This window comes from Oryzias latipes, chromosome 10, assembly GCF_053564925.1.
Source record: "Oryzias latipes strain Hd-rR chromosome 10, Olatipes_Hd-rR_3.1".
Taxonomy (NCBI): Eukaryota; Metazoa; Chordata; class Actinopteri; order Beloniformes; family Adrianichthyidae; genus Oryzias; species Oryzias latipes.
Genome location: NC_136246.1, coordinates 9,437,363 through 9,464,956, shown reverse-complemented (window position 1 = coordinate 9,464,956; position 27,594 = coordinate 9,437,363). Strand labels below are relative to the sequence as shown.

General features: G+C 41.1%; 2 protein-coding genes, 1 long non-coding RNA gene and 1 other non-coding gene across 7 annotated transcripts; 1 reads left to right on the top strand and 3 right to left on the bottom strand.

Annotated features, from left to right (window-relative positions):
• Nucleotides 1-9,026: 9,026 nt before the first annotated feature.
• Nucleotides 9,027-21,497, bottom strand: bod1l1 (biorientation of chromosomes in cell division 1-like 1). Of its 4 annotated transcripts, none has more exons than XM_011479861.4 (29): nucleotides 21,241-21,497; nucleotides 21,007-21,131; nucleotides 20,729-20,919; nucleotides 19,503-19,985; nucleotides 19,199-19,348; nucleotides 18,898-19,064; nucleotides 18,717-18,813; nucleotides 18,035-18,161; nucleotides 17,874-17,934; nucleotides 16,009-17,785; nucleotides 15,873-15,943; nucleotides 15,683-15,785; nucleotides 15,477-15,590; nucleotides 15,352-15,395; nucleotides 15,226-15,271; nucleotides 15,070-15,131; nucleotides 14,388-14,463; nucleotides 14,013-14,068; nucleotides 13,888-13,945; nucleotides 13,674-13,720; nucleotides 13,368-13,601; nucleotides 13,140-13,257; nucleotides 11,651-11,703; nucleotides 11,499-11,562; nucleotides 11,325-11,380; nucleotides 11,153-11,240; nucleotides 10,858-10,999; nucleotides 10,602-10,679; nucleotides 9,027-9,771 (listed from the first exon to the last, which is right to left on the bottom strand). In XM_011479861.4, exons 1-29 carry the CDS (start codon nucleotides 21,355-21,357, stop codon nucleotides 9,651-9,653), a joined length of 4,926 nt encoding a protein of 1,641 aa, XP_011478163.1. In that variant the 5' UTR covers nucleotides 21,358-21,497; the 3' UTR covers nucleotides 9,027-9,650. The 4 variants fall into 4 exon arrangements, with proteins under 4 accessions (XP_011478163.1, XP_078809654.1, XP_011478165.1 ...); XM_078953528.1 differs by having other exon boundaries at nucleotides 13,888-13,939; XM_011479863.4 differs by having other exon boundaries at nucleotides 15,710-15,785.
• On the top strand, nucleotides 11,156-12,827 carry LOC144994712 (uncharacterized). The gene is made up of 2 exons (XR_013658301.1): nucleotides 11,156-11,311; nucleotides 11,457-12,827. It is a non-coding gene; the product is annotated as an uncharacterized LOC144994712 (long non-coding RNA).
• Nucleotides 21,498-22,043: 546 nt separating the features above from the next.
• Nucleotides 22,044-22,125, bottom strand: trnal-aag (transfer RNA leucine (anticodon AAG)). The gene has a single exon. It is a non-coding gene; the product is annotated as a tRNA-Leu (tRNA).
• A 224-nt stretch (nucleotides 22,126-22,349) lies between these two features.
• On the bottom strand, nucleotides 22,350-27,318 carry aurkb (aurora kinase B). Its single transcript, NM_001160434.2, has 9 exons — nucleotides 27,215-27,318; nucleotides 26,758-26,796; nucleotides 25,613-25,694; nucleotides 24,866-24,911; nucleotides 24,594-24,782; nucleotides 23,862-24,000; nucleotides 23,622-23,770; nucleotides 23,347-23,521; nucleotides 22,350-22,988 (listed from the first exon to the last, which is right to left on the bottom strand). The coding sequence occupies exons 1-9, from the start codon at nucleotides 27,218-27,220 to the stop codon at nucleotides 22,815-22,817; spliced, it is 999 nt and encodes a 332-aa protein (NP_001153906.2). The 5' UTR covers nucleotides 27,221-27,318; the 3' UTR covers nucleotides 22,350-22,814.
• Nucleotides 27,319-27,594: the final 276 nt, after the last annotated feature.

Here is a 27,594-nt window from a genome sequence, read left to right as displayed (position 1 = left end):
CGAGCTGCTGTCTCGGATGTTGTCTGGATTGGACCTTTGGGACCAAAAGCCACCGCAAGCAATGAAAACACAACTGAGAAGGGAAAAAAAACACAAACCGCGGACACATCTGGACACTTTCACACACTCTGACCGTGTTCTATTAGAAACTAACCAAGGCCAAGGCGAGAGTGGGAACATCACGCGCTCTTTAGTCCCTCTCGCTGCATGCTGAGCGGTAAACGTTGTGCCAAATGTGTGCCAGCTCTCCTGGATGTGCGGCTGCCACTGTGCCGCAAAGCAAGGCTGCGCTGTTTCTGCTCAGCATCCAGACTGAGGAAAAGCAGCAGCCAAAGGCTGAGTGGCATGAATGTGAGCAGCAGCTGACAAAAAATGTTAGGTTCAACGCTGAGATTGAACGGTACCAGAATTATAGGAATACAACCCACTTCTATGCAAAAAGTAAAGACTTTAGGGTCAATATTGGCAGATAGGAGCATAAAGACACATTAGTTGACACAGTTTCTGTCAGCTGCTTGTTTGTCCTTTCTGTGAGAAACAAAATGATTTATTAAGTGTTTTTCTTTAAGAATAAAAAAAATACATTCAATGATCTAACAGACAGAAATCCATGCAGTAAAGTAAACGACAATCAAATGAGATTGAAATAACCAGCAACCATTAAAAAACATATGTTTTTACACAGAAAAATACTCCAGTAACTCGTGTAATCTATTTTAAATGTCCAAAATAATTAATTGATATTACTAAAAAATTAGGCATCAAAGCAAAAGAACTACATCAAGCAATCTCTATTACGGAATCAGTTTATCGGAATGAGACTATTCGGGATATTTTCTGGTCAACAGGTGGCTAAAAAGGCAGAAAAAACAAAGCAAAATTTGTATTTTTTTATTGTTTTCCTCTCATCAATTCAGTAGAAGAGGTGCTATAAACTTAAATAGTTGTGATGATGTTCATTTATACATTTTAGCAGCACATAGTTGTGGTTTATGAAAAACAGGATATTTTGAGAAAAAAGGTTGGAAAGCAATCTCTAACTGCCCACAAATGCAGGAAAATACCCTAAAAGTTTCCAACGGGGTTACAAATTCCCACCTTTAAAAGGGTTGATATGTTTGAACTATTTAGAAAAAAAAATCAAAGGGAAGAAAATTGGATTTAACAATGATAATCAGACAGCTCTGTATCAGTAATCTCATTCAGCTGATTAAAAATGTAACCCTGAAAAAGTAAATTTGTGTTTTCATTGTTGGTTTTCTGGACATCTGGCCTGGCCTGGACTCAAACCGTCAAAAAAAGGAAAAATTTACAAATGATCGGATGAATTCATAATCCCTGTGGTAGTCTGGGATTAAAAATTAAGGAGGAGGATTGCCATGAAGCTTTTCAGGAACTTTGACAAAAAAATGTGAAATTTGCAATACTACTTCACTGACAGTTACTTTCAGATAATCTCTAATCTGCTGGACATGAGAGAAAAACCAAAGCAAATGCAGATGCTGCCCAAAGAAACCTGCAGGAAGATCAAAGGAGACATTCAAAAACCTGAAGAGAACAAAAAAAACGCATTAAGATTTAAAGAACAAATACAAAAGGTTAACTGATTCAAAGTAGATCTATATAAAGCAAATTAATTAACTTACATGCAGTTAAAAAAGCAGATTTTTCAAAAGTCGTGGACACTCATTGATGAATCAGCGTGAAAGAAATGATACCAGAACTTTAGCTTGGTTCTGGTCCAACGAAACAAGTTGACTGGCTGAAAAGAAACAAGCCAACGTCCGCAGTGATGAATGGCACGGGCTTGATGTCAGGTACAAACCAATGGAGATGTCGTTAACTCTGGAATGAGCACACAGGTGCAGGGAAACTCTGGAGCCCATTCGTGTCTCATCAATCAAAGGAGGTTTGGTAAAGAGGAGGACATTTTTCAGAATGATTGAATGTATTTTGCCCCCGAAATTTAGAATTAAGAAAAAGCAGATGTATGCAGACATTTTGGAAAACAGTCTTTTTCATTAAAAAAAGAAAAAAAAAACTCAAAGACAAGACCCCATTCTCCCCCAAAAAGGAAAAAAAGTGCACCATGAAAAAAAAATCCCCTTTCAGAATTGAAGATGGGCCAAAAATAAAAGGGTGACTCCTCTTTCAATTTCACACCCTTGTTTGTTTGTTTTTTAAATTTATTTAATGCGCAGCAGTGAATATAACTTTCTATTAGGAGTCTACTAGGAGACAATATCACTAAGAAGTGTTTTCCATTTGCTCACGTCTGTTTGATCACTGTGTTACATCAGAAACGACAACCATAAAGGAAGAAGATCAAAAGCAAAGAAAGCAAATCCCACAAATGTCAAGGCCTGATGCAGAAAATCTGTGCTAATCTCCAGTTTCTGCCTTAATTTTGGTCAAGTATGGCTGCTACAATTCCATGTGTTTGTGTGAGTAAAGTTTGAGAATCCAACTATTGTACAAAAGTTCCAGAAGAGTGATGCTACTGGAGTATGTATGAAGCAATCGTCAGTATTATCACACACACGAAGCACGAACTACCTGGGTGAAAAGTAAAATAATTAAAGACTGAGTAAGTGTGTGAACAGACATTGCGTCAATAAAAACGTGCGATGAAAAAAAGCTGACTTTTTTTTTGAATGAATGAAGCTTTATTTGTCATATTCATAGTAAACACAAGTCAGCAATGCAATGAAATGCTTAGGATGTGAAGAGCCGTTTGACTCACTAAGTACGGCTGGGGGGTAATGATAAAATAAAGTATATTTGAATACAGGAAATAGATAACAAGTGCAGCTAAAATTAGATCCAAAGGCTGCATTTGGGGGATGTTATTGGACATGTATTTGTGTTTGTACATGTATTTTGCATTTTGTTGTATGTGTGCCTCTTTACATCACGGCCAGAAGACTACATCCTTTGCCTAATTCTGGCTTTTCAACCTTGTACCATGTGTTTTTTTTTTTCATTATATTGTTCCCTTTTAAATAAACAACAGTTAATATTATTATCAATACAATTTATTCTGTAAAACTAGACTTCAATGAGAAAAAAACCAAAACAAACTAAGTCAAACCCCGCGACACCTGAATCAATTTTCAGCAATGAGAAAAACAAATTTCATTTCTGTTCAGATTTCAAGCAGATGCTAAATTAAGGCAATTTTGGAGCAGAAGTGGTTTGATGTATATTTGTATCAATAGGTATCAAAAAATTTTATCGTAACATTAAAATAAATAATAAAGAAATAAACTTCCTGTTTTTATTTATTATATTGGAAAAAAATACATTGTCAAATTTGAAGAACTCATTAAAAATTACTTAAAACTGAAATGAATAAAATGATAAATAGTTAAACAGTACACATGTTTGCAAATGTAACTACAGTGAAAAACGAACCCACTTTATTTTTCCCGTGTGCCTCAGTTTAGGACCAACCTGCTGCTCTGAGGGAGAATCTCTGCAACTTGTTTATTTTGTCAGATAGTCTAAAGATAAACATACTGGATCTTTTAGGTATAAAATGTTGGAGCATTATTCATAAAACCAAACAATAATGAAACAAGAGATCCAAACCAAACAGATGGAGGAGCTGGAAGCTGTCTGCTCTTTGCATGAAAGGTGGCTCCCTCTGCTGGTGAGACCGGGAACCTTTGTCCATGAAGGGTCAAAGATGGAAAGATGAGCTGTTTATTTAATATCTGCCGTGCCAGGAAAATAAGTGTATTTCTAGCTCTTTTTCTGTCCACAATGACACGATTGCTTAATATTGCCTGACTGTAACTCTGAGGTAAGATTTCCAGTAAAGGATACAAATAATGTACAGTATTAGGTTGTTGGATGCTCCACCCTCCTCCTCCTCCTCCTCCTGCCACACCTCCTCAGCTTTAATCTCCTGTTTTAAGCAGAAATCTGGCATGATTCACCAACATGCGTGCTGCTATGAAACACCTCTGCTTTCCTTCCTTTCAGAAGTGTGTTTATGACAGATCTAGATTTTTTTTTTGTCTTCCTCCTCGTGTGCTGGTATGGAGAAAGAGGCACGCAGCCTGCAGCTCCTCCACCCCCCTCGCTGTTTTTGCTGCTAAATTGTGTTCAGATGGAGCAACACATGAAAGGACACTGCCAAGAGTGATTTGCTCCCAAACGCCCTGGAGATTTCTCACCAAATATCAGATCTGCCATGATAGCACCTTTAATCAACCTCAACACTGGAGAGCGGAGGGAAACGGGGAGATGGAGGCGGAGTTGGAGTTATGGTCAGCTTCAAGTATGCTTTTAGACAACGATGTTGCAAAAAAAAAAAAAACCACTTTCTCCACCAAAAAGGGATCTTTGGATGGAAAGAGTAGACATGAAAAAGCGCGTGGGACAGAGCACTTAGTACAGCAAATGGAAACAAAGCAGTTCCCGTGTCTCCTGGAGGCCTCAACACACATCTGCCAGATCTGCTCCCAAGTGTGTGTGTGTGTGGGGGGCAGCCCCCTGTTACAGTCCAATTAATGTGTGTAGATAGCACAGGGGTGATTTATTGTCCAAGTTCAGCTCTGTCATGCTGACAAACGATCTTCTGGAACGCAGCAGATAATGCATGCAGCTGAAGCAGATCCAGAAAGGCTTCTGTGGTCTGAGGGGCCTTCTGCTGCATGCCCCCCCCCCCCCCCCCCCATTCATGCCCAACTTAAGACGTCCTTCAAACCTCTTTCAGTGAGTCTAAGTCTCCTGGTGAACACCAGCTGTGTAGAGGATCGCTGTGAACATTTCAGGACCATTTTCTCATTTGAGGTGTTGTCAGAGGAACAGCGGATAGGATGGATGTTTTCTGCTAGCGCTGCGACAGATCCATGCGGAAGAAACCATTAATCTGCAGAGAGCAGGGACAGGGGTCCACAAAAGGACACAAAATCAGTTCCTACAGGGGTCCATAACCTTTGACACCAAAAGAGTCCTTTGGTCCAGTTAGAGACACTTTTATAAAAATACACTTTATCTATATTTATGTAGACATTACAACATTCATTCATAACAATATAGCTTTTTATTTTGGTTTATTCTTCTATAAATAACCCCTTTACTTTGACAGCAGAACATTCAAGTTCCTTTCAAAATAAAATACAGCCTGTGTCAAATAAGATCCTCCTGCTGCAGCAGATTTATTTAATTAAAAAATGCAGGTCAAACATGGCATTTTCTATCGTCACGACAACAACTGAATGATATTGTGCAGCCTGGACTAGCATGTGTTTGATTTAGCCGACTAATTTAATATTTATTCAAAGTTTTAGCATTTTTCTTTAAAGCCAAAAAGATAGAATGGAGGGATAAAAGAGCCGCATGTGGCTCTGGGGGATCAGGTTGCAGACCCCTAATATAGAAAAAAAGAAAAAGTCCAAACAAGTAACAACTCTCTTGCTGTTGTTCACCTTTTGGTGCGTCCCATCGAGGGCGCCAATACTTCCACTGATTCTAACATGTGGCTTGGCAGAGATTTTTACACCGGATGACACAACACTGTATTTGTACCCGGGCTGGGGACCGGCACGGGGAGACTTGAGCCCCCTTGTGGCTTCATATTTAGGCCGTAGCATGAAGGCGCTGATGCTCCAACAAAATAATCAACCAAACAGCAAAAAAAAGGGGGATAAATAGGACCGAGATATGACCAAAGAGTTATTACATCAAGACAGATTCAATATGTAAAGAAATAAATTAATTGGGACTCATAAAAAGCTCACTTCAGGGTTCTTCCCAAAAAAAACTCTGTTTTCATCTGTTTTGTTGCATGTTAAAAGCAATAGTAAACCCTAAAATGGTAACAAGGACAGCTTTGTAACGGCCCGTCTTCCTCTCTGCAGCAGCACACTAAACTTGGATTTCTGCTGCACTGAAATTTGGAGAATCCAAGCCAAATGTTTCCTGAATATCAAAACAACACTTTTTTTTTGACACAAAGCAAACAATCCCCAATGCTGTGAGCAAACAAATGTCGTCTGCAGAGCCATTTCAATGCATGAGGTGTAAAAGAGCAGAACAGTGAGACTGTAAGCCGTGCCCTCCCCCCCCCCTGCTGCCTGTCGCAGGTCATTTCTGTGACTCCTGCTTAAAGTGCTCCTGACGTTAAACACCTGTTAACTTTTATGTCTTGTTAGAGGAGTGGCTGAATGGCAGCACATTTCATTCAGTGCCAGCCGGCCGGGCCAAATCCCCCGTAGAGGAAGGAGCACTCCCAGAGCAGAGGGGCGGCAGCAGCAGGAGCGCGGGAGGCCTGCTGCCCCCGCAGCAGCCGGCGAGGATCCCCTCCACTCAAATGCAGCAGTTACTTGGATTCCAGTTGACAGCCGTGTGAAACCACCATCCCTCCACAGCCCTGCTGCACGAGGAGAACAGCCTGCAGACCAGCCTGCAGGGAGGAGGATGGCATTTCATGGCTGCACTCAATCAGGTTCTCCTGTTTTCTCCTGGTGTTTACACGCCTGTGCTGGAGGGAGGGGGCTGCTGGGATTTCTGGATCCGTCCTTTCTTAGCTCACGTTTTACACCCTTTCAGAGTGAAGTCAGATGTTGATTCCAGCTTGTTTTTGTGGAGTCCTAGTCGATGGGAGTATCCTCCTGCCTGGACTGCAAAACTGAATTTAGTTTTGAGAAAAATTGCCTTATTTTTTTTTTGTCTTACAAGAAAAAGAATCTTATAAAGAAAGTTTTTCAATAGTCAACAATCTTAGTTTCAGAAATCATGTCTTGGTGTCAAGAATGAGTATTTCTTTTACCCCATTGGCCAATTTTTGTGCTCATTTAAAGAAGGGGTTTTTGTTTTCGCAGTGACATTTTCAGGCACAGATTTAACTTCTGCTCACATCGTTTTAGTTCAGCACATAAGCAAAGGAAATGTTGGGATTTTTTTTTTCTAAAATAAGAAAAATCTTTGTTGCTGCACTTAGTTTATAGTTGCTATAAACAATAAAGTCTGTTTTGAGGCTCACAGATTGGGATTAGGGGCAAGAAAAATCCCTAATCCTGCAACACCAGTTTACAGAAATATCTTTTTTAGAAGAAGAGGAAATGTGGATTATTTTTCAATAAATAATGGGAAAATATAACATCACTTTTTAGGATTTATAAATCTTTTAAAATTACTGAGATCGTAAATGTTACAATATCAGAATAAATTGCTCCACAAGTCTTTTCAGAGGTTTGAATATTAAAAGCTCTTTTCTTATTTTACAAAAATAGAGCCCATGAAATTATTCAAAGGATGAAGTTTGGGCCTCATTCATTTCCTTTTAGCTGATTTTTAAAATGAATTTATAGAAATTCTAATATTACTTTTGTTCTAACTTGTAAACAACTTATTTTTAAACAAAGTATTAAAGCAAATGTTTGCCAGAGGTTATTAATTTCAAAGTGCATCCTTTTTTTTGCACCGAAGTATAGAAATGACACTGGAAGTCAAACACAAACAGAAATGAATGTTACTTAATATATAAAGAAGAAAGACTGAAGCACACGATTACGGCTGAATATTAGGGATTATAATTTCAGTGTTGCTGTAATCTCAGTCCTGTTGAAGTAGGAGCATATATGTAGATTTTTCATCTCCCAAAGGTTGTTCTTATTATTCAAAATCTTTATTGGCATCTCAGTTGGTTTGGGGGAAGATTGAGTGATTCACTTATCTTAAAAACATTTTTTTGCTTTGGTTGTGATTTTAAATAATAATAAGGTTATGGATACTTATTGGCATATTTTCCATCTTTTTCTTTTTCAAAAGTATAAATTAGAAAACAAAAATCCTTAGGAACAAAGTTTTATTGAGGTGATTCTTGGGCGCTTGTGTGTGAGATCAGAAGTTCAAACCCAAAGATTTACCCGCGTCTACCATGTGAAATTCATATTTAAAAAATAGATTTGGATTTTTGGTGTCAGTTTTTTTTGAAAACCAATCCTATTATCCACTGTTATTGTGTTTCTTTTAGAACAGAAACGCGTTTATATGAAGTGTAGAAAGCTTTTTATAAGTTGCTAAAAAAAAAAAAGAAGTAAAAGTTCTGTTATTTTCAGACTCATAATACATAAAGTATAATTTATCAAAGAATTAGCAGTCAGAAAATGCTGCTCTGATGTCAGTAGAGATCTTCTTGATGCTGTTGTTTCACATTCTGTCTGGTTTCTTTGCGTTTTAATGAGCAACACTTCAGAATGATGCTGAAAAAAACTGTACTTGTGCTGCAGCAGAGGAACAACGCTGTGCTGAAGTCAGCTTCTCTCAGCCTGTCACGGCAGGTTACAGTTTCTGCAGTGTCTGGATCCTGTGCTGCTGCCTTCTCTTGATGTGAGGTCCTGGCAGGAGCCCGTCCCATAAAGCCAGCTGCCCATAAATCTGCCTAATGGGCCTTAAATATTCAGAATTATTTAGTGGCAGCAAACTTGCTTCTGAAATGATTTTGGACTACAATCGTTTCAAAAATACCAAGGTGGAGGCGATCTAATGGAAGCCGCGAGTGAAAAGCAGGCCTTCTGTCTGCCAGAGAGCCGATCCAGTCTGTTAATGAGGGCTGCTGGACGGATGCTGGAAGGCTTGGAGCGCCTGAACACCAGGAAATACCTGAGCGAGGTGCACCGTTGAGGAGTTCAACCTTAACAACCTGTAGAAACGGCTGGAAAACTGCGACAGGCGTTCCCTTCTGGATGCAAAAGATTCATGAGCAGCAATGAAACTCCCTAAATATGCTAATGGAAGCTGATTATTTCAGTTTTTTAGTGTCGCATTAATGGCAGAATCTCCCCCTCTTTTCCATTCTGTAGGCGCTGAATTACTTATTACAGAAAATGAGACGAAAGAAAAAAAATATATAATGTGCTGCAAATATTCAATTTATGAATTTCCCAAGAGTGATCACATTTTCTTTGGCGTATTTTCTTTTAAATAAATCATCTAAATTATCTTCCTGTTTGGACATACTTAAAAAAAAAAACTAAGGTTAAACAAATAAGTAACTGTAAAGAATACAAAGATGAAAAATGAAAATTTTAATACAATTCTAATGGAAAAACATGAAATGACCATTTGGAAACTAAAAGCATGTAGCAAAAGTGTTCATATAGAGAAAAATTCAGAGCTGGAGTGAGGAACGGAATGCCGAGTGAAGTCCCAAAACGTGAGCGCTCTGTGGGGCGGATCTCGTCCCTGAATCATCCTGCTGTTATTACAGTGGACATGCAGTTTCATTCACAGAATGAACATGACGCATCGACAGAAGGGACACCTCTGACAGCTGTGCACGTCTGGCTTCTCCTTCCGACAGGATTCCAGCTCCCGCTCTTCATCTGGGAGCTCGGCCGGGCTGCACATTAGGCCTTTGATAGGCCTGAGCGGCTCCGGTTCGCTTGGCATCGGCCAGCAAACCACGGAATGGATGGAGTCTGATGCAAACCATATGGGTGCAGAGCGGCGGCGTGTTTTCTGAGGGGGTTCTTACATAGATCCTCAGGTTAGCACTCAAGCGTCAGGGAAGAGCGTCTAATGCTATCCAGAACATCAACAGTCAGCGGAGCACAAACAGCTTAACTGTACATCTTTAAATGTGGGGCGTAAAAACAACATCGCACCAGTTAAACGTTCCACAGCTCCCAGAGGTCTCAGCGCTTGGCTCTCTTGGAAGCGGGCTCCTCTGATTTCTGTCCTCCCCGCGTTCGCACAGCAGGAGGGCTGGCCTCCCGCTTACGGCCCCCCCTCACTGCTGCCGGGCCCCTCGTCCCCCTGCAGGAGGGGAAACAAGGAGCAAGTGTCAGTCCATTTGTTAATTCTTGGGTTATTTGTGAAAAATCTTGCCGTGCACACAGACAGCAGCTTGTCCACAGATCACATGGAGACGGAAAGGAAAGAAAAAATGTCAGAGATTTAAAAAAAAAAAAAAACACCTGCTTTACATTTCAGGACTTCCTTCGTGTTTCTGGAATTTAACACTAAGTAAAAACATTTCTTGCAGAATGGTTTACAAGAGCGGAGATGTAAGGAACAAATCCGTGAAAAGGGGGAATGAAGACGGACAGCTGGAACGCGTTTTCACACGGACCATGAAAAAGCCTGTTTTCTGCTGAACGTACAGCCAAAACGTGCTTTTATTCTTTTTTGTCATACATTCAAATGAATAAGAGTCTATCAAAACCAAACCTAAACTCATTTCGTTTCCTGTTTTTTAAAATAATTTGTTCACAAATATGTACTCCCTAAATTAATCCATGATAAAGAAACACAAACCTGCAAAGCCCCCCCCCACACTTTGGGATGCAGAATGAAGCTGTCGACAAACAGATTTGCTCTTCATCTGTCCTCAATAATCTAATTTTCGTTTTCGTTTTCAGAAAGGAGGACAGAGAAAGAGCTTCTTTAAAGAATGTATGGTTTGAAAATCAACTTAGTTATGGTTTATCTGATACGGTCACCAGAAGCCCAAATCCCCAGAGTCGTTAGGAAAACTGCTCTGGAGATTTGGGCAACAAAGCTTTTTTGTGTCATGGAGCTGCAACCTGCAGCTTCAGACATGCTGCCTTTTCCTCCGTTCTGCTGACCCTGGAGAACGAACCCACCGCGTGCTGGCCGCCGGCGCCGCCTCCTCTTTGCCGCCCTGCCGACTCGCCCGCGTTGACGGTTTACTCGGCTTGTTTCTGAGTAGCAGAAGAAGAAAAGGGTGTTCTTCAGGGGGGAAACTATAGACACTGCAACAGTCAGCTGTTGGATATCATAATACCAGATGATCACACTTTAATGTTTCAGTCTCCGTAAATCAAGAGCAGAGCTGTTAACAGCTAATGTCAGTGAGGTCACCACTTCCGCTTGAATTACCTCTCCGCCTCCAAGCGAGACGCTAAACGAGTCGTAGCCCTGGTTGAACTTCCTTTCTCCTCGTCCTCTTTCTCACTGTCCTCCTCCTCTTCTTCATCAACATGTTCGCCTTCTTTCTCAGGTGCTTTCTTTTCCTTTTGATCTTTAGTGAAGATTTAAAAAAAAAAGTCTGATGTAAAAATTCTCACATTTGTATAAGCTCTTATTTTGATTCCCCAAAGCTTTTACAAAATGAGACACAAAAAAATGATATTTTTCCTTCTTCTTTTGGTTTGATAAGTCTTTTTTTTATTACCAGAATCTTCTACAGGTGCAGATTTGGGCGGCCGTCCTCTGCGCCGTTTTGCCGGTGTCTCCTGGTCGTCTCGGTGCTTCTCCTGACCCTGCAGGGAAGAGATGGCTTTTCATCAGCTGAAAAACTGTATGGGGTCACAGAAGAACGTCTCAAGATGCTGTAAGGACGCTACCTCATCCGGCTTCTCCTGTTTGACATCATCTGAACGGCTCACAGAGGAAGGATGATCTGAGAACACAAGCGTAACAACCTTTGATATAGTTTTTCTCTTCTGTTGTATTTATCTATCCTATATGTTTATCAGCAGGGACACTTGGTGGATCTAGTGTCTGAAGCTCCTTCTCACCACTGTTGTTGTCTCCTTCTCCTTGAACACTGAGCTCCTTCACCTCCTGCTCAGCCTGAGATTTCTGTAAAAGAGTTCAGTTCAGATTGCGACATCCACCCATCGCCAGCGGTGGACGGAAAAAGAAACGCTGGAGCCACAAAGGCCCTCACCTCTGCAGATTCCTGGGTTTCCTCGGAGATTCTTCTCTTCCTTGTTGACTGACCTGAAGGTTGTTGAACATACAAACGGTACATTTTTCTGAATTCCCTGCTAAATTGTTTTGCTTTTCGGTGAACAGGCTGATGCCAGCGCTGACAACGTAACCTTCACTAACTAACCCGTGAACCGGAGTTGCACCTGCTGCTGTTTCTCCCCTCACCTGTTGGGGGTGCTGTCAGCCTGTTAAATGTATACCGTGTGGTAAGGGTTCAATTTACAATCTAAAAATGAGGACAAAACTTTGAGGATTTTGGCAGAGGGATCTAAAGTTTTATTTGAAAGCTTTTTATGGGAAATAATAAATGAACAGAGAGAATTTCTCCACCAGATAACTTCCCAGAAAACCTTTTCAAAGGAAAGAGTTAAACTCAGATTAGACGTGACACCAATGATGATTCATTCCCACCCTTTGGTTATAGTTGTTGAACAATTTAACCTTTAAAAAATAGTTTTTCTATTTGTGCTAAAGTACTGATGGATAGTGCGAGTTAGTCTTTATTGGGTTCTTTCACTGCGCCTCCTTGTGTGATGGTCCAACTCCTGGACTTCATTTTTTTAAAGAAATCGTCCACTTCCTGTTTTTTTTTCCAGCCATCACAGTATCCTGCCCATAACCATAGCTTTGTGTTAGCTTACTTGGCTATTCTTGGTGTTATTCTCCTATTATTTACCGGTTTTGTGGACATGGACTTTGTTTTTTTCCACATAAAGAGTACTTTGGCATGCTTGCTGCTCTTTTTTGGACTGTTTTCCACCACTTCTGGGTCTGAAGCAGTCTGTATCGTTAAACAATCAGCTGTCATCACTCGGCAGAAACAAAATGCCGCCAGAGAAGCTGCAGGGGGTTGCTGACAGGAACAGGAAGAGGATTGTTCTGTTCTAGGAGGATGAGGATGAAGAAGATTGACATGCAGAGAATGATCATCCTCTGCATCACACCGTGGGTGCAGCGAGGAGCTCCTTCAGACTGAAACACGTCCCTGCAGGAAGAAGCACTTTCACGCACCTTTCTTCCCGTCAGCTATTGGGCTCTGACACTAATAATTATTGTTATTAGGTTTTTAGGTGCATTTTCAGTGTAATTTATTATCTATGTGCTGCTCTTAATAAAGCTATGGTAACAAGGTAATTTGCTCTTTTGTGGGATCAATACAGATTTATAAATAGTTTTATTCTGTTCTATTCACAGACAAAATTTAAAGTAGATTAATTGAGAGAAAAGAGTTTCTAAATCCAAGTCAACTCGGGTTTTTTTCAAAAAATGTTTTGACCAAGGATCTGATTTCAAACATAAGCATTTGGATCTTTATCCCAATAAACAAAGGAAGGAGTGTGAGTGGATTAGGCTCTAAAGACAGAGTTGGAGCAGTGGAACCTGAAATCCCACACTAGCAAAGTGCATGACTTGAGAAAAGATTAAAAACAGAACCAAAAACTCACATGTTTGGGTTTTCTCTGTGGACTTTGCTTCTTCTGCTCCTTCATGGTCCTCAGAACCAGAAGACGATGACCCGACCTCAGCTCCACTCCTCTCTGGATCACTTTGGTCTTCAGCTTTCTACACAAAGAAATGCAGCAGAGATTAGTCCCCCATCAGAGTCAAACACAGAAATGTTTTTCCAGAGTTTGTGCTGCGGCGTGTTCACTGCAAAAAGTCTCCTAACAAACCTCATCTTCTGCTGCTTGCAGAGATGACGTCTCTTTGAGGTTGTCCTCCGTTCTACTTCCACCTTTCATCAGGTTTTCTGCAGCCGATGAGGTGACAGGAGCACCTGAGGAGCTCTGAGAGTCCTCTGGCTCCTCCAATTCCTCTGATTGGTCATTCTCCTCCTCCTGTACGGCTTCAGAGATGCCTTCACTGGGAGGAGTTTGTCCCTCCGCCCCCATCTCTTCTTCAGTTTCCTAAAGATAAAAAGATTTATTGAATGTCTGAAGTAAAGATGCTAAACTTCCTCGCCTTCAGAAATGTCTTACTTCAGCAGCTTTCGGGTCTTCTGTCTCCTTTTCATCGTGTCTGTCCACTAAAATGTCAGGATAAGATCAGTTCAAACACAAGGCCAAGGAAATATCTTCAGCTTTAAGAGGATTCAACATAGTTTCATGTTTTTAAATTATGTTACTACAGAAAAAAGAAAGCTTTTTGTAAAAAGAGATGTTTGAACTAAAAAGACTGTTAAAAAATATATACCAGATTCTTCACTTGGTGTCTCTTCTTGACCAGACGGTTTTAGTTCACTTGGCTTTTCCTGAAAAACAAAAGTGTTAAGGATAAAGATCCTGCAGTGACAAATAGTCTGGATTCTTGAAAGTTACCTCTGCTGCCTGCTCAGAGCTGCTTTCTCTTTCCCTTAGGACTGAGATGACTTCATCTGAAAAACAACACGGAAAGGACCTCAGCCAGTAGGAAAGCTTCAGTCTGCATCAAGCATCTGCTGAAGGAAGGAAGATCTGGAATCCAAGCATCCGGTGGTGGAGCTCAACACAGCTTGACTTTCCCGTGCATTTTTAGGGTTATCTGAACAACAGCTGACGACTCACTTCTTTCAGCTTCGGTAAATAGACGTGACATTCTCAGGCTCTAATGAGCTGAGTTTTACTAAATAAAACACGACTGTTCAGCACAGCATCAATAAATAAGGACAGATACAGATAACAGAAGAATAAAAACAAATAAAATAACCGACTCACTGGTTTCTTTGACTTGTGGGAACTCCGGTTCTGGTGCCGCAACAGTGTCCATCCCTTCAGAAGAATCGGCTTCCACCTAAAAAGAAAACAAAAATATAAATACAAAACATGAAATTTGATGTTAAACATTTAAACTCCGATCATCTTTTGATCTATTTTAAAAGCTTTCTCAGTTATGATTACGCTGTTTTTAACCACAATCATCGTTTTCTAGTTTCTGCTGAGCGGTAAAAGGTCATTAGAAAATGTTGTGGGAGGGGCGGGCTGTTGGTGTTGGGTAAGCCTACCCCCACTTCCTATCATCTACCTGTATGCACACATTCCCGCTAGCTTACAGCCCCTCACAGCCTATCCAGTCGTACAGTTTAGATCCAGATTCCAGCTCAGACGAGGAAAACAAAGACAAACATGGATCTATTCTTCTGCAAGTGGATGCATCGGAATGGAGCAGGAAGCTTGTGGCTTGCCGTAGTAGCTTCTACATCCCAACTACAAGCTTTTTCAAAAGGTATTTTATCATCTGCTCCTGATTTAAATGAAAGGAAATGCTCAGAAAGGCCATTTTTAGCTTACTTTTCCTAATATATGTTCTCCATCTTGACAAAAATGCCGCAAATACAAGTTAAAAACCCTAAACTAAACAATTTTCACCAGAGTGGGTCTTTAAGGTGAGTTGACTTACTATCAGCTGGTCACTCTCCTCTGCTCCATGTTCATCCTCCTCTTCTTCCCTCTGAGCATTCACTAGTAGTGAAATAAACAAGTTTGAACACGATTTAGTTCAAATATTTATTTTTTGACTGTCTAATTCTAGAAAGGACAAAGAACTTCCCATCACCTGCTTCCCTCTCTGTCTGGATCTGATCACATTCTGCCTCCATTCTCTATTATCACAAATCAAAGAACTGTTATTGGTCCAGACCTAAAACCCAGTAAACCTGACTCTGCAGGAATCAGCACGTACCGTGAGCTTTGCCTCTGTGACGGCAGCGTCTGGCCCTAAATCATCTTTGGGACACGACAGAGAATGAACTCAGAGCTGATGACAACCACAACATCCATTCTAGAAAGACTTATTTCTGAACTCACCGGACTCACTGCCAGTCTCACAAACATTCCCGACGTCTTTTGGCACAACATCCTCCATCTTTTGTCCAGGGCTGGCTCTGATCTCCTCTGCTTCCTCTGAAGCAACATCTGAAACTAAAAATGAAGAAAACAGAGAATTCAATGACGGGTGAAGCTGATCCAAATACTATAAATCGAATAGAAAGTAAAAATTCAAATAAACATACTCTCCTCGTCGCCTGCTTCCTTCTCACCTGGCTGTGAATCTGCAGGAATGTCAGCATCGTCTGCCTGTTTGTCTCTTGAAGACGTTGGAATAGAAGGATACTCCTGCGATGAGGGGAGGATTTTCTCATTTTTGGACTTTCTGTTTCAGAAAGTGACCGGTTTTCCCGAGCAGGCGACAGTTAAGCTTACCTGTGCAACATCCATGTCGGACGTTTCGTGCCCGGCTGCGTCCGCTTGTCTCTCAGAGTCTTCACACTCATCTACAAAGACATGCAAACTTAGTAGTTGTTCGCTGTGACATCAACATTCACGCATTCCCACACACCTGCAGTGTTTGTGCTTTCCTCGGTTTGCAGAGGTGCAGTGGACGTTTCGGGGACGGTCAGGTCGGTATCCGGAGCTGCTTGCCCCTGTGACGTGGGAAGCCGCTCCTCTTCAGCGACAGAAGTTTCCGGTGACTGCAGGACTGTCGGGCTCGCCGGTTCTTCTTCCTCTTCCTTCTTGGCGCCCTGGCAGACGAGGCTGGAGGACAGCGTGCTGTCAGGATCCATGGACAGCAGTGTCAGCGCGGCCTCCTTCATCTTCATGTCGGCATCCTGCAGCTCCGCCTCAGGTGCCTCTTCCTCCTCCGGGTTGTGGGATGGGAGTCTGGCCTCTGCGGAGGCGCAGACATCCATAAGCGTCAGGAGGGCGTCGGCCTCAGCCGGCAGCCGTGGCCTCTCGAGCCGCGGCTCTGCGTTGTCTTCAGACGGCTCAGGGGTGTCGTCTTCTAAGCCGCCATCAGAAAGCTGTGCGACACCCGCAGAGGTGGCAGACTCTGCGCTCATGTCTTGATGAAGAAGCTGGATCTTTGGAGGGTCTTCCGCTGCAGAAGCCAGAGTGAAAAGTAAAGTCTTGGAGGATTTGTCCAACCTCTCTGATTTACCCTCTGGGAGCTGTACTTTGTCTTCATCTTTCTTTTCTGGAATATTTTCCTTCTTCAGAGCCTTTTTCTTTCCAGTCTTAAGGGCCGACTTCTCGTTTGGAGCCTCGACTGATACTTTCAGCGGATCTTTTGCATTTCCGTCTTTTTTCTTGTCTTTTTTTGCTTCCAGTTTGCTCACAGATGGAACTCCAGCGTTTCGGACGTCTAGACTTGGAGTTTTCTTGTCTGTTATAGGTGTGACTGGAATCTTTGTCTCCTCTTTAGATTTAGTCTTGGATTTTTCTGGGATCTTTCCTTTTTCTGCAGACTTGACCTTTTTGGGATCAGCTTCGGAGCTCGGCTTTTGTGGCCTCTGGCTGTCTTGATCCATTTTAGCCTTTTCCTTCTCGCTCTCCGTTTTCAGTTTTGGTCTTTCTCCGGGTTCAGTGTGGCTCTTAGACTTTTTCAACAGTTCCTTGGAGTGTTTGTCTTTCTTTTTGGTGCTGTCTGGACCCGTCTCCAAGTCCGAGCGATCCTCAGAGGAGCCTGCAGAATCTGGACAAAGTAGCTGCTTAAACTCACTTTTAACCAAAGATTTCTCTCCTTTGGCCTTTTCCTTTTCTTTGTTCTTATCTTTTTCTCTTTTTTCTTTCTCTTTCTCTACTTTCACAGTCTCCACAAATCCTTTGGACTTCTTGGCATCTTTAAGGCCTCCGTCCTCAACCCCACCTTCAGCCACCTTCCCATCTTTTGGATTTGCTGCTGGCAGTTTTTTCTCACTTTTGGTCTTGAGTTTCTTTTCGGCTCTCTCTTCAGACGACCCTTTAGCAGCGGCGCCTTCCCTGTGCTGAGATTCCTCCACCTGCTGTTCAGATTTCCTCTCCTGCTTCTGCTTGAGCTTGACGCGGTCATCCGACAGGCTGCGCTCCTTGTCTTTGCGCTCCTTCAAATGAAGCTCTTTGCGAGACGGACGGTCGAATTTCCCAAATGAGCGCTGCTTTAGGGCCTCTTGGGATCCTTGTTCCAATTCCAGGATAAAAGCGTGTGTGACGGCTTTCTCCGTCGGCTTCTTTGCGTCATCGGACTCTTCAGAAATGGTGGCGCTCATTCGTCGGTGCCTCTCGTCACACGCCGCTGATTCTGACAGGTTCCTTGCAAATTTAGGTTGTGGGGTCTTCGATATCGACGGCTTAATTTCCTTATTTGAAAAAAAAGATAGACTTTTTTTTCAAATATTGGACAAACGCTGAAAAACAGAACAAACATCAGAAATGATGATCTCATACCGCTCTCTTAGATGCGTCTCCTGCATCTCCCTTCTTCTTGCTGGAAGCATCTCCCTCTTTCCTGAAAAGGTGACATCCACGCTTAGAGAACACACTGCAGAAACATCTGAGGGCATCAGGGAGACCAGAAGCTCCCATGGAAAATTGTGAAGTCAGCACACCTGGAGTCTAGCTTCCTCTTCCGGTTGAGAGCCATCTTCTTCTCGAGGACCTTCCTTTCCTTACGGGCCTCTTTGGCTTTGGGACCCTCCAGTCCAGCTGAGTCTGTGCTCTTTTGTTTTTTGCGATCTGGATAAACACAACATCCATGATGAGAGAGGCAGTTAGTTTACACTCAAAAGAGCATTTGAACTAAATAAAACCCTCCGTGAGGATTTGTATCACGTTACAGAAAGTTTCCTCACGTATAACCGGTACGTTGGGCAAACACGAGTTTCCGTCAGCTTTTGTGCTGGTCGCACGTAAAATAACATCGGCCAAAAAGAAATTAGAAGTTGAGATAAAACGTCCTAAATATAATTAATTCAGGGAATAAATAAAACTGCCACTGGGACATTTGAAAAACATATTCTTATGTTTAAACTCTATTGGCGCAAAATGCATCAAACCACTTTGGCTCCGAAATTACCTTAATTTAGCATCTGCTTAAAAGTAAACACATAGGTGAATTTTTTTTCATAGCTATAAATAAATTCAGGCGTCATGGGGTTAAGACAAAGTAAAATGGAAAGAAATCTTTCAGTCTCTATGAACCTGTCATTGTGTCTTTATATCAAGTGTAATAAGTTCTGACAATAGTTGGACAAACATAGGAAGAAAGATTTGGTTTTTGCAGAGAGAAACCTTGTTGTTCAGCCTGTGCTGCCTTCTGTTTCAGCTTCTCCTCCAGCCGCTCTCTGTTCTGCTGCCTCTTCAACAGCCTCTCTTCCTTGTCTTTCGCCTGTAAACACAGTTTGTGCTCAGAAGAACATGTCCGATGTTTTGTTTAGGGTCACATCAGCACTGGAGCTGCACAAAAACCCACCACTGATCTGCGCCGCTCCTCCACGGTGACCTCATCGTCCGAGTCGCTGTAGTAACGGGAGTACAGGAAGGGCTTGTGGACGTAGGCCTTACGGCAAGGTTTGCGCTCTTTGTCCTCCTCTCCTTGCTCTTCACTCGCGTGTTTCTTCTCCGTTTTCTCGCCATCATCTAGACATGCAGAAAAAGGATCAGAACCAAACCTAAAAGGGAACTTCTAGCATTCATTTCTTAAAGACTTTACGCGGTGATGACTATCATAATATGGCGAAAAGGATCAAGATATGATGGAGGCTGTCACAGACCATCGGAAGAAAGTTCCCCCTCCTCAGAAGACTCGGACGGCTGCTCCTCCTCATCACTTTCCTCCTCAAAGGATGACAGGTCACTGGTGTGGACAGAGCTCACAGTGATGTCGCTCAGTCCTTCCAGGTCAGAGTCCTCCAGAGAATATTCTAGAAAAACACATTCAACTTATTTGGGTTCACCGCTTTTAGCAAAAACCTCAAACAACATTGAGGCTTTTATACATTTTATACATTTCTGCCAGCAACAACCAACCATAAACCGGAGATTGTCAAAGGTAGGAACCAAATCCCAGCAGCTTACCTTCTTTTATTCTTTCTTTGGCTTTTTGCTTGGCTTGATTTTTAGATTTTAACACCTCCTCATCCGGTTTCTCTTCTGAAGGTTTGTTGATAGTTTTACTGGTAGGTTTGTCTTTCTCCTCCTCTGTCTGCTCCAGGACTCCACCCCCCTCCTCTTCTACTTTCACTTCCTCTGTTAACGCTTCTCTTCCAGGCTCCATGAACTCCCCCGTCTCCTCTACGTTCACGTCTGATGTCTGGACTTCCATCATTTCCTGTGGCTCCTCCAGCAGTTTTCTGTCTTGGTCATCGTCTCCATCTTCCACACAGGCGTCTTGGCCGTCCTCTTCGACCAGCAGAGCGCCGTCATCAGAAGCCAGGCTTTTCCGACTTTTTTCCGTAGCCGAGCTGGACCTGACGCTGGCCTCCTGGTTGAGGGAACTTATGGTGTCCAGAATCGACATAGCATCACTAGTGGTGGAGGTGGCTGGAGTTGAAGATGAGGCTGTAAACAAAAAAAAAAGAGGCTTAATTAACCTTGACTTTCACTTTTTCCTTTAGAGCATCTGCGATTCTTTTCATTTTCTAGAGTTAAAACCTGACAGATGAATTTACCCATAGAGTTAAGACAGACGGTTGCGTTTGTTTAAAGATCCATTCCAATTATAATGGGACTTTTGTGTTTTTAACATGTTTATGTAGCATTTTTCTGATGATGGAGGACATGTATAAGGAAAGTATTTATTTATTCAAATTGTTATGAATCAGGAGCGGATGGAAAATATGCTGTTTGAAAAAGAACTTATTTATGACACAGAACAAAGCCACAAGCTCCCTGCTCTGCTCCATTCTGATGCATCCAACTTGTATACAACCATGAACGTCTTTGTTTTCCTCCACCGAGCTGGATTCTGGATCAACACTGTACGGCTCGATAGCTCTGGTACTGCTCACCATTTTCCCTGCACCTGCATGTTAGGTTGGGGTTTTGAGGGACAGTAAGGTAGCGAGAGAGTGTAAACAGATAGGTGACGGGAAGTGGGGATGGGCTCACTTCTCGCCAACAACTCAACTTCTAATGAACTCCTGTGTTCTACAACACAGATTTGGGGATTTTGGCTAAAAACAACATAATATTAATTAAAAAAGACCACTGGGGACGCTTTACCAACAGATGAAAATGTGATGGGAGTGGAGCTTAAATAGTTCTGATGATTCTGCTGAGGAACGTATGAGATGGATTCATACCCTGCTCAAGCATGCCAGTGTCCACCTTAAGATCTGCTGGGGGCAAAGGGGTCGTTGGCTCGTCGGAGAAGCTGCCCGGAGACAGAAACTCGCGGACCACCCTCTCCACCTGGGGTCTAAAGATGTGGTTGATTTTGGGGTCCACTACCTGGGCCACAATCCTGTCGACCCCCTGCTCCAGCATGCCAGATCTGCAAATAAATCCCAGAGTGTTGTGAGCATGCGTGGCTTTTTAAAATCCGCTGGGTTATGATGAAAACGTGCAGTCCTTCACTCACTGCAGGACAAGCTGCCTGATGTTGTTCCTCAGCTGGTTTTTGTTCAAATGGGGGCTCCATGTGTGGTTGGAGAGGTGGTTCGAGACAAAGTTGTCAACTCGCTGTTTCAGGTTCAGATATGCTGGCTGCAAAAAAAGAAAAGACAAAAAAGTTACAGCTTTAAAGGCACCAAACAAAGACACTAAAATAAACTTCACGTATATTACGTTAGTAAGAAAGCCGTCAGTGAGTTACCTTTGTATCAACGTCTGCCAGACATTCCCTCCTAAACTGGTCGAACAGACCCTGGGTTTTCAAATGGTTCACGATCATTGAGACCAGCTGCGGGTCTCCGGGTGGTAAGCCTGACATTTTCAGAGTATAAAAATGATAGTTTTAGGTATGAAGATATGAAAATGGACGTTTTGACATGACACCAGACTGCATCACATTCTAGCAACCTAGCGTTTATGTTGTGGGATGTGACGTAATTTGAACCCGGAAGAATATGGCGTACTGTCAAAAGAAAAGCTTCGTGTGTAAAACAGTTACGTTGTGAGTTTCAAAATAAAGGGAGAATCATTTTCCATTTTGTTGCTTCATGAAAACGAGGAAAACACAGTTTTATTTTATAATAAATAAATAATTTTAAGAAGAGGTCGGGAAAGCCTTTGTTTTGTTTTGCTTTAGGTTGGCTATGATTCTAAAGGAAAACTGGAATGGGAGCGCCATCTTGTGATGAATGAACCCAAATCAAAAATCCGTTGGATCCGTTAGTGCTTTTGCTGAGATTCTTGTCAAAGGTAAATTTTACTGAGGGCAACTATTGAGAACAGAAAAGTATAGTAATGATGTCATTTAAGAGAATAGTATCAATCAAAGTTAATCAATGATGTCTTTATCATTTTTTTTTATTATTAGGCTAACACTTTTGTGATGTAAACAAACGACGGTACTGTCATTTGTTTTCGAGAGGTAATTTATTAAAATTAACTCCGTCAATCACTGTTGAGCAGCATTAGTTTTAGGACACAAATGTTACATCAGCAAAAGATTACTGGCAGCGGTGGGATTCGAACCCACGCCCCCGAAGAGACTGGAGCCTTAATCCAGCGCCTTAGACCGCTCGGCCACGCTACCAACTGTCTGTCTTCTGTGAGGCATACTGTGTATAAATCCGCTGCCAGACCGGTTGGCATTTATTCGTAGTTTTGATTTGCCTGTATAGAGACTCATATGGACTTGGAAGTTTTGTGTGCAACGTGGTGGTACAAATATCACTCCATAGACTCAGCTCTATAATTCACAACCTGATTATTTTGCTTTAACAGTCCTACACCATGAAAACTCATGTAGAAACAAAACAAAGGATAATGTTTTTATTGAAGATTACAGATAAAAAGAATGCTTTCCAACCAAAAACTCCAGAATAAGATTATACACAAATTTTCAGCACAGCAGTATTTTGGTGAGAGCACCAATGAAAACTGAGAAATTCAACATTAACATTTAAAAAATGTTTCCAACATAAGAAAAAGTCACAAAGTGACAATAATTAACTTTAAAAGTGTGTAAATGGACACAAGAATTGGAATAAACAGTGTTGTAGAAACCCTAGTTTTCCATCAATTTGAAGACACATTATGTTTCATTTATTTATTTAACCTAAAAAACAAAACAAAAAAACTGACAATATGAAAGAGCAGCCATAAAATATGCCAATATAATGGCAGTGTGAAGCCGTGGCAGTGAAACCTATGCTGACCCGCAGTCTAGTGGGGGACAGATAAAATATACAAAGACAGGAGTCAGTCAGTTGCTAGGCAGTCTCAACATTTCTTGGAGGGGCAGGTAGGTGGGAGGAGCCTGTGAGAGTTTGTGCGCACCCACGGGTGGTCCATAACCTTCTGAAGGGGCAGACGATCGTTGGGATTGTGACGAAGAAGTTTGGAGATCAGGTCCCGGGCACCATCAGAGACGACCTTTGGGAAGTTTAAATCCACCTGCAAGCAGCATAATGGTGTTTGGTATCTGTACATGACAAGTTTCCACATCACGCCAAGGATTAAAATTAAAATACATAAATGTATTTTCTCCCTTTTTCTGGATTCATTCAAAAGTCCCAAACTGCTTAAGGGATCTGAACAGCATATATTTTAGCATGTGAAAAAACATGCAATAAAAAAAAAGTTTTACTTTTTAAATATTAGTACATTTAAATGGCTTCAAACCATATGGATCAAATAAAATTATTGCTATGACAGAGGAAGGTCAAAAGTCCTTAAATCTTTTACCACCAGAGCTTTAGCTTCAGTCTTTGTGTGCAAATCTAACCGTTATAATCCAGAGACCATCACTAACCTTCATAATCCTTTTGTATGTGTCCGTATGACTGGCAGTTTCAAACGGTGGATTTCCGACCAAGCATTCAAAGCAGAGGACTCCGATGCACCAGAGATCCACCTTCTCACTGTGGGTGTGTCCCTCGATCATCTCTGGAGGAAGGTAGTCCAGTGTCCCGCACATAGTTCGCCGTCTGGAAATGATACCAAGATATATAAACATGAAAACCATAATATCAAACAAATACGACAAAAAGTGGATGCTTATAAAAATGATACGGTGAGGTTGCTCACCTTAAAGAGGGAGCGTGGACAGACCAACCAAAATCTGCTATTTTGAGCTCTCCACGATAGCCAAGGAGTAGATTCTCTGGCTTGATGTCACGATGAATCACTTTCTTCTCATGGCAGTACAACAATGCATCAGATATTTCCTCCATGTACTGGAAATTTCAATTCATTGCAATTAGACAACAGCGCCTGAAAACAACTAGATTTTACGCCTTAATTTAGTCTCCAACATCAAACACCTACAGTGGCCGTGCGCTGGTCATCAAACCGTTGATATTTCTGTAGTTCTTTGTACATTTCACCACGAGGGGCATACTCCAGCACCAAGAACACCCTCTTGCGGTCATGGAAGTAATTGTAGAAGCGCAGAATGTTAGGGTGCCTGTGAAAACATAATGTACACCTCAAATGAAAAAAATGGGAAATCATTCAGAGAAAATTAACATTTGGAAAAGATCAATATTTAACACACGACTTGAAAGATTTCATTGAAATACAGTGCTCTTTCACTTTTGCTGTCTTGCTGTTTCCTGAAATTTGTGTGAAATTTTGCTGTGTTCTGCATCCTGATTGGCCAGAGACCACGTTACTCAATCTCCTCCATGCTGCGTCTCCTGAACAGATACGTGCAGCACTCCAAAACGGAATAAGCAGATCTTTGTCTTCATGCTATAATTCTGGACTTATTTTCCTAAGAAGGTTTGAACTTTGGGAGCTTAAACAAGAGAGAAAAGTGTAAAAATGTTCCTGTCTGTCTGAGAAAGGTGTAGAAAGTGTGTAATGAAGAGTTTTACTGCCTTAAAAACATCTGTAATCCTACTTTGGAATAAACAGATTTTTAACAGATGTATCATCAAAACCTTTCAACCAAACAAGTGGGACAAAGAAATTGTAAAGTAGTGCAAGATCAAAACAAAAATTCTTTTCAAGTTAAAATCATGTTGACTGACGCAATCAAGAAAAGAGGAAACATACTTGAGATGGGCTTGGATCTCGATTTCCCTCCTCAGCTGATGCTCCACACCTTCTTTCTCCATCTGAGACTTGAACAGCACCTTCAGCGCCACAATGGCTTGCAGCTTCTTTACCCTCGCAAGGTAGACATTGCCAAACTTGCCCTTTCCAAGAGGCCGGCCAATGTCGAAGTCGTCAATGGAAATCTTCCTAAAAATGACAATCTTTCTGTTACCAAAGAAACCCAAGACTCCAGTGCTTATTTTGTACCATTAGCATTTAAAGATTCTTACTTAGGCGGAGAAACAGATGAGGTGCCAACACATTCTCTGCCTGGACCTTAATGAAGACAAAACTTTAAGTTGATACAAGTAGAACACACTTATTTCCCATTTCAATGAGAAAGACGAGATAATGATTAGTAAAAAGAGGTTTTTAGTTGAATTTTTTTTTTTTTTTTTGAAATACTGAACTAGTGTTGCCATTCAATTCAGAAATTAGAGATTTAGAAATAAAATTAAAAATAAAGCACCATTAAAGTGGCAACTTGTAAGGTCTCTGACCAATCCACAGTTTAGGAGGATTTTTTTTTGTCTGTCTGCCAAGTTCGGCAAGTTTGAAAACATGTTCAAAGTGGATTTATTTATTTAGTTAGAATTAATTTGAAGTACAACGAGAGGCTCGTTTATGTTAACATAAAGTAAAATGAGGATGGTATATTCCAGACTTAAAAAAAAAAAGTGTAAAGCATTTCTGGCCTCAAACTGTCCAGTTTATTCATGGTACTTTCGCGAGAGTTCAGCCACATCACTATCCACTGTGTTACAAATGTTTTCCGATTTTTCTGCCTGCCCAAACCACAAAAATTTACCGATTTTATTTGTATTTAAGAGTCTGCTTCTTTTGCCTGGGTTACAATGCTCAATGAAATTGTAAACCACTGCATCTCTATGCCATAAACCCTGTGCCTTTCCAAACAAAAACTCAACATTCACGATACTTTTCTACAAAAATCATGCTTGTATGAACAGATAAATCACCTGTGACTGTGCTTTTATTCAGTTCAGCTCGGGGCTTTGCCAAAACACGCTGAGGTCCAGTCACCATGCTCGGGGTTGCAAACTGAAAAAGACAACAACAAACACAAAATTCAACTTCTTCAAAATGTTATAATCCATTTTAGGCTACTTTGTTGTATAGTCAATCCAATTACGCATGATTAAAAAATAAAATAGGTGGGTAGAGTATACAAACATTGTATGAAAGTAAGAGCAGCTTTGGAGATATTGATCCCATGACAGGAAATTGACTTGTTACTGTGGCTCAGAAAACAAGATAATTAAAAAACAACTACAGGTATTAACAGATAATAAACAGTACCGGTACTATAGTACTTCAATAACAGAATAAAGTGACCACCGTCTATAAGCCGTTTTATCTAATAGCTGATAAGAGGATAGATCGGTTCATGTGCCTGATCTTGCAACGAGATGTTGGAAGTACCCGCTGCAATGAAAATCATGTTTTTAATGCTTTTAACATGTTCTTGTAGCAATTTTCTCATAATGAAGGACATATATAAAATAATTTATTATTAAAGCTGCACTTCTAAGAATTTATTTTATCTGATTCAGCAGCAAATGAAAAACTGCTGTTTGAAAAAGCTTGTTTTCTGCTTAACCAGCTCCTTCCTTATTTTAGGTAATTGAATTTTTAAATGTTTAAAATGAGTTTTAAGGTTGGGTCCTGGCATCTTGAAGAAACAAAATGACAACTCCCGGACGTCACAGTAAGAAATGAGAACCTTCACTCACATTTAAAAAATGAGTGTTTTTTTTTCATACATCACTCCTGCTTTGGTCAACAGTATGTTACAGTATCTGATGTGTTCCTTGTGTTTGTTTAGACAAAGCCAATCATCTCTCTATTAGCCTGCAACCCTATATTAAAATAAACAGCATTAAGAAACAACTAAATAAATACAGCCAATAGTAGCAGAGTAGAAGTACTGGTTAAATGGAATCCACTCAGGTACAACTATGGTGATGTAACTACAAGGAGCACTTTTTCTTTTTTACAAAGTTATCCAGTAATTCAGTGTGACAACTTCAGAAAATAACCAGCGAGATGCACTGCAGTAACATCAATAGATTACTTTTTTATTATTATTTTATTAATCACTTACCGGTCTATGAGGGCCCTTGGGTTCATGATTCTCCTTGTTCTGCAAATAAGTGATTTGAGGGTAAATACATTAGCATTACAGCACAGATATTCAATAATAATACCCACTGCTGCTCAGTGAGTGTCAGTGCACCTGACAATAGTAACTGGAAAACGTTACGAGGTCTATTGATCAGAAAATAAGTTTCACATTTTAGCAAACTTGACGTAATATGCTTTACATAAGCAAAAAGCACATTTTACAGTTCTAAAGGAAATGTTTTATTTGGCTATGTTCTGCCACTAACCCCAGCCTTATTTTTTCTTCTTACATCTAAAGCTAACGCTAGCTTAACGTTAGCTAAGGTCTTCGTCGACTTTTTCATTTGAAGAACAGTGCGGCGTAAACAGACGTTCACCAGCTAACTCTGCTGTGACAGGTGTAAATATCACTTTAATAAAAAACATCAATACATTACCTGCATTTCGAAGAAATATATTCCTATTGACAACGAAAGGTGGAGACTATTCCTCTCGTTGTTAACTTCCTAGGCCGCCAACGTTTCAAAATCCTGGTTGGGACAAAATCATTGGTCGATAGGCGGAGCGTCGAGGACTCCTATTGGTCCTTTTACAGCGATTGGTCGAGAACAGGGGGAGCATCAAGGGCTCCTATTGGTCAGATTATAGCGGAAGTGTGTGGATGGACACATTGGGACAGGCGCACCAGTGGGAACATTTTTTAATTATTAGTATCATAATTATATATCATGTTCGTCTATTACTCATGATACAAATTTGCAATGCAGCAGCAGCAGTTAATGGAATACTCTAACGTACGAACCTTTTTGTCTGTCCA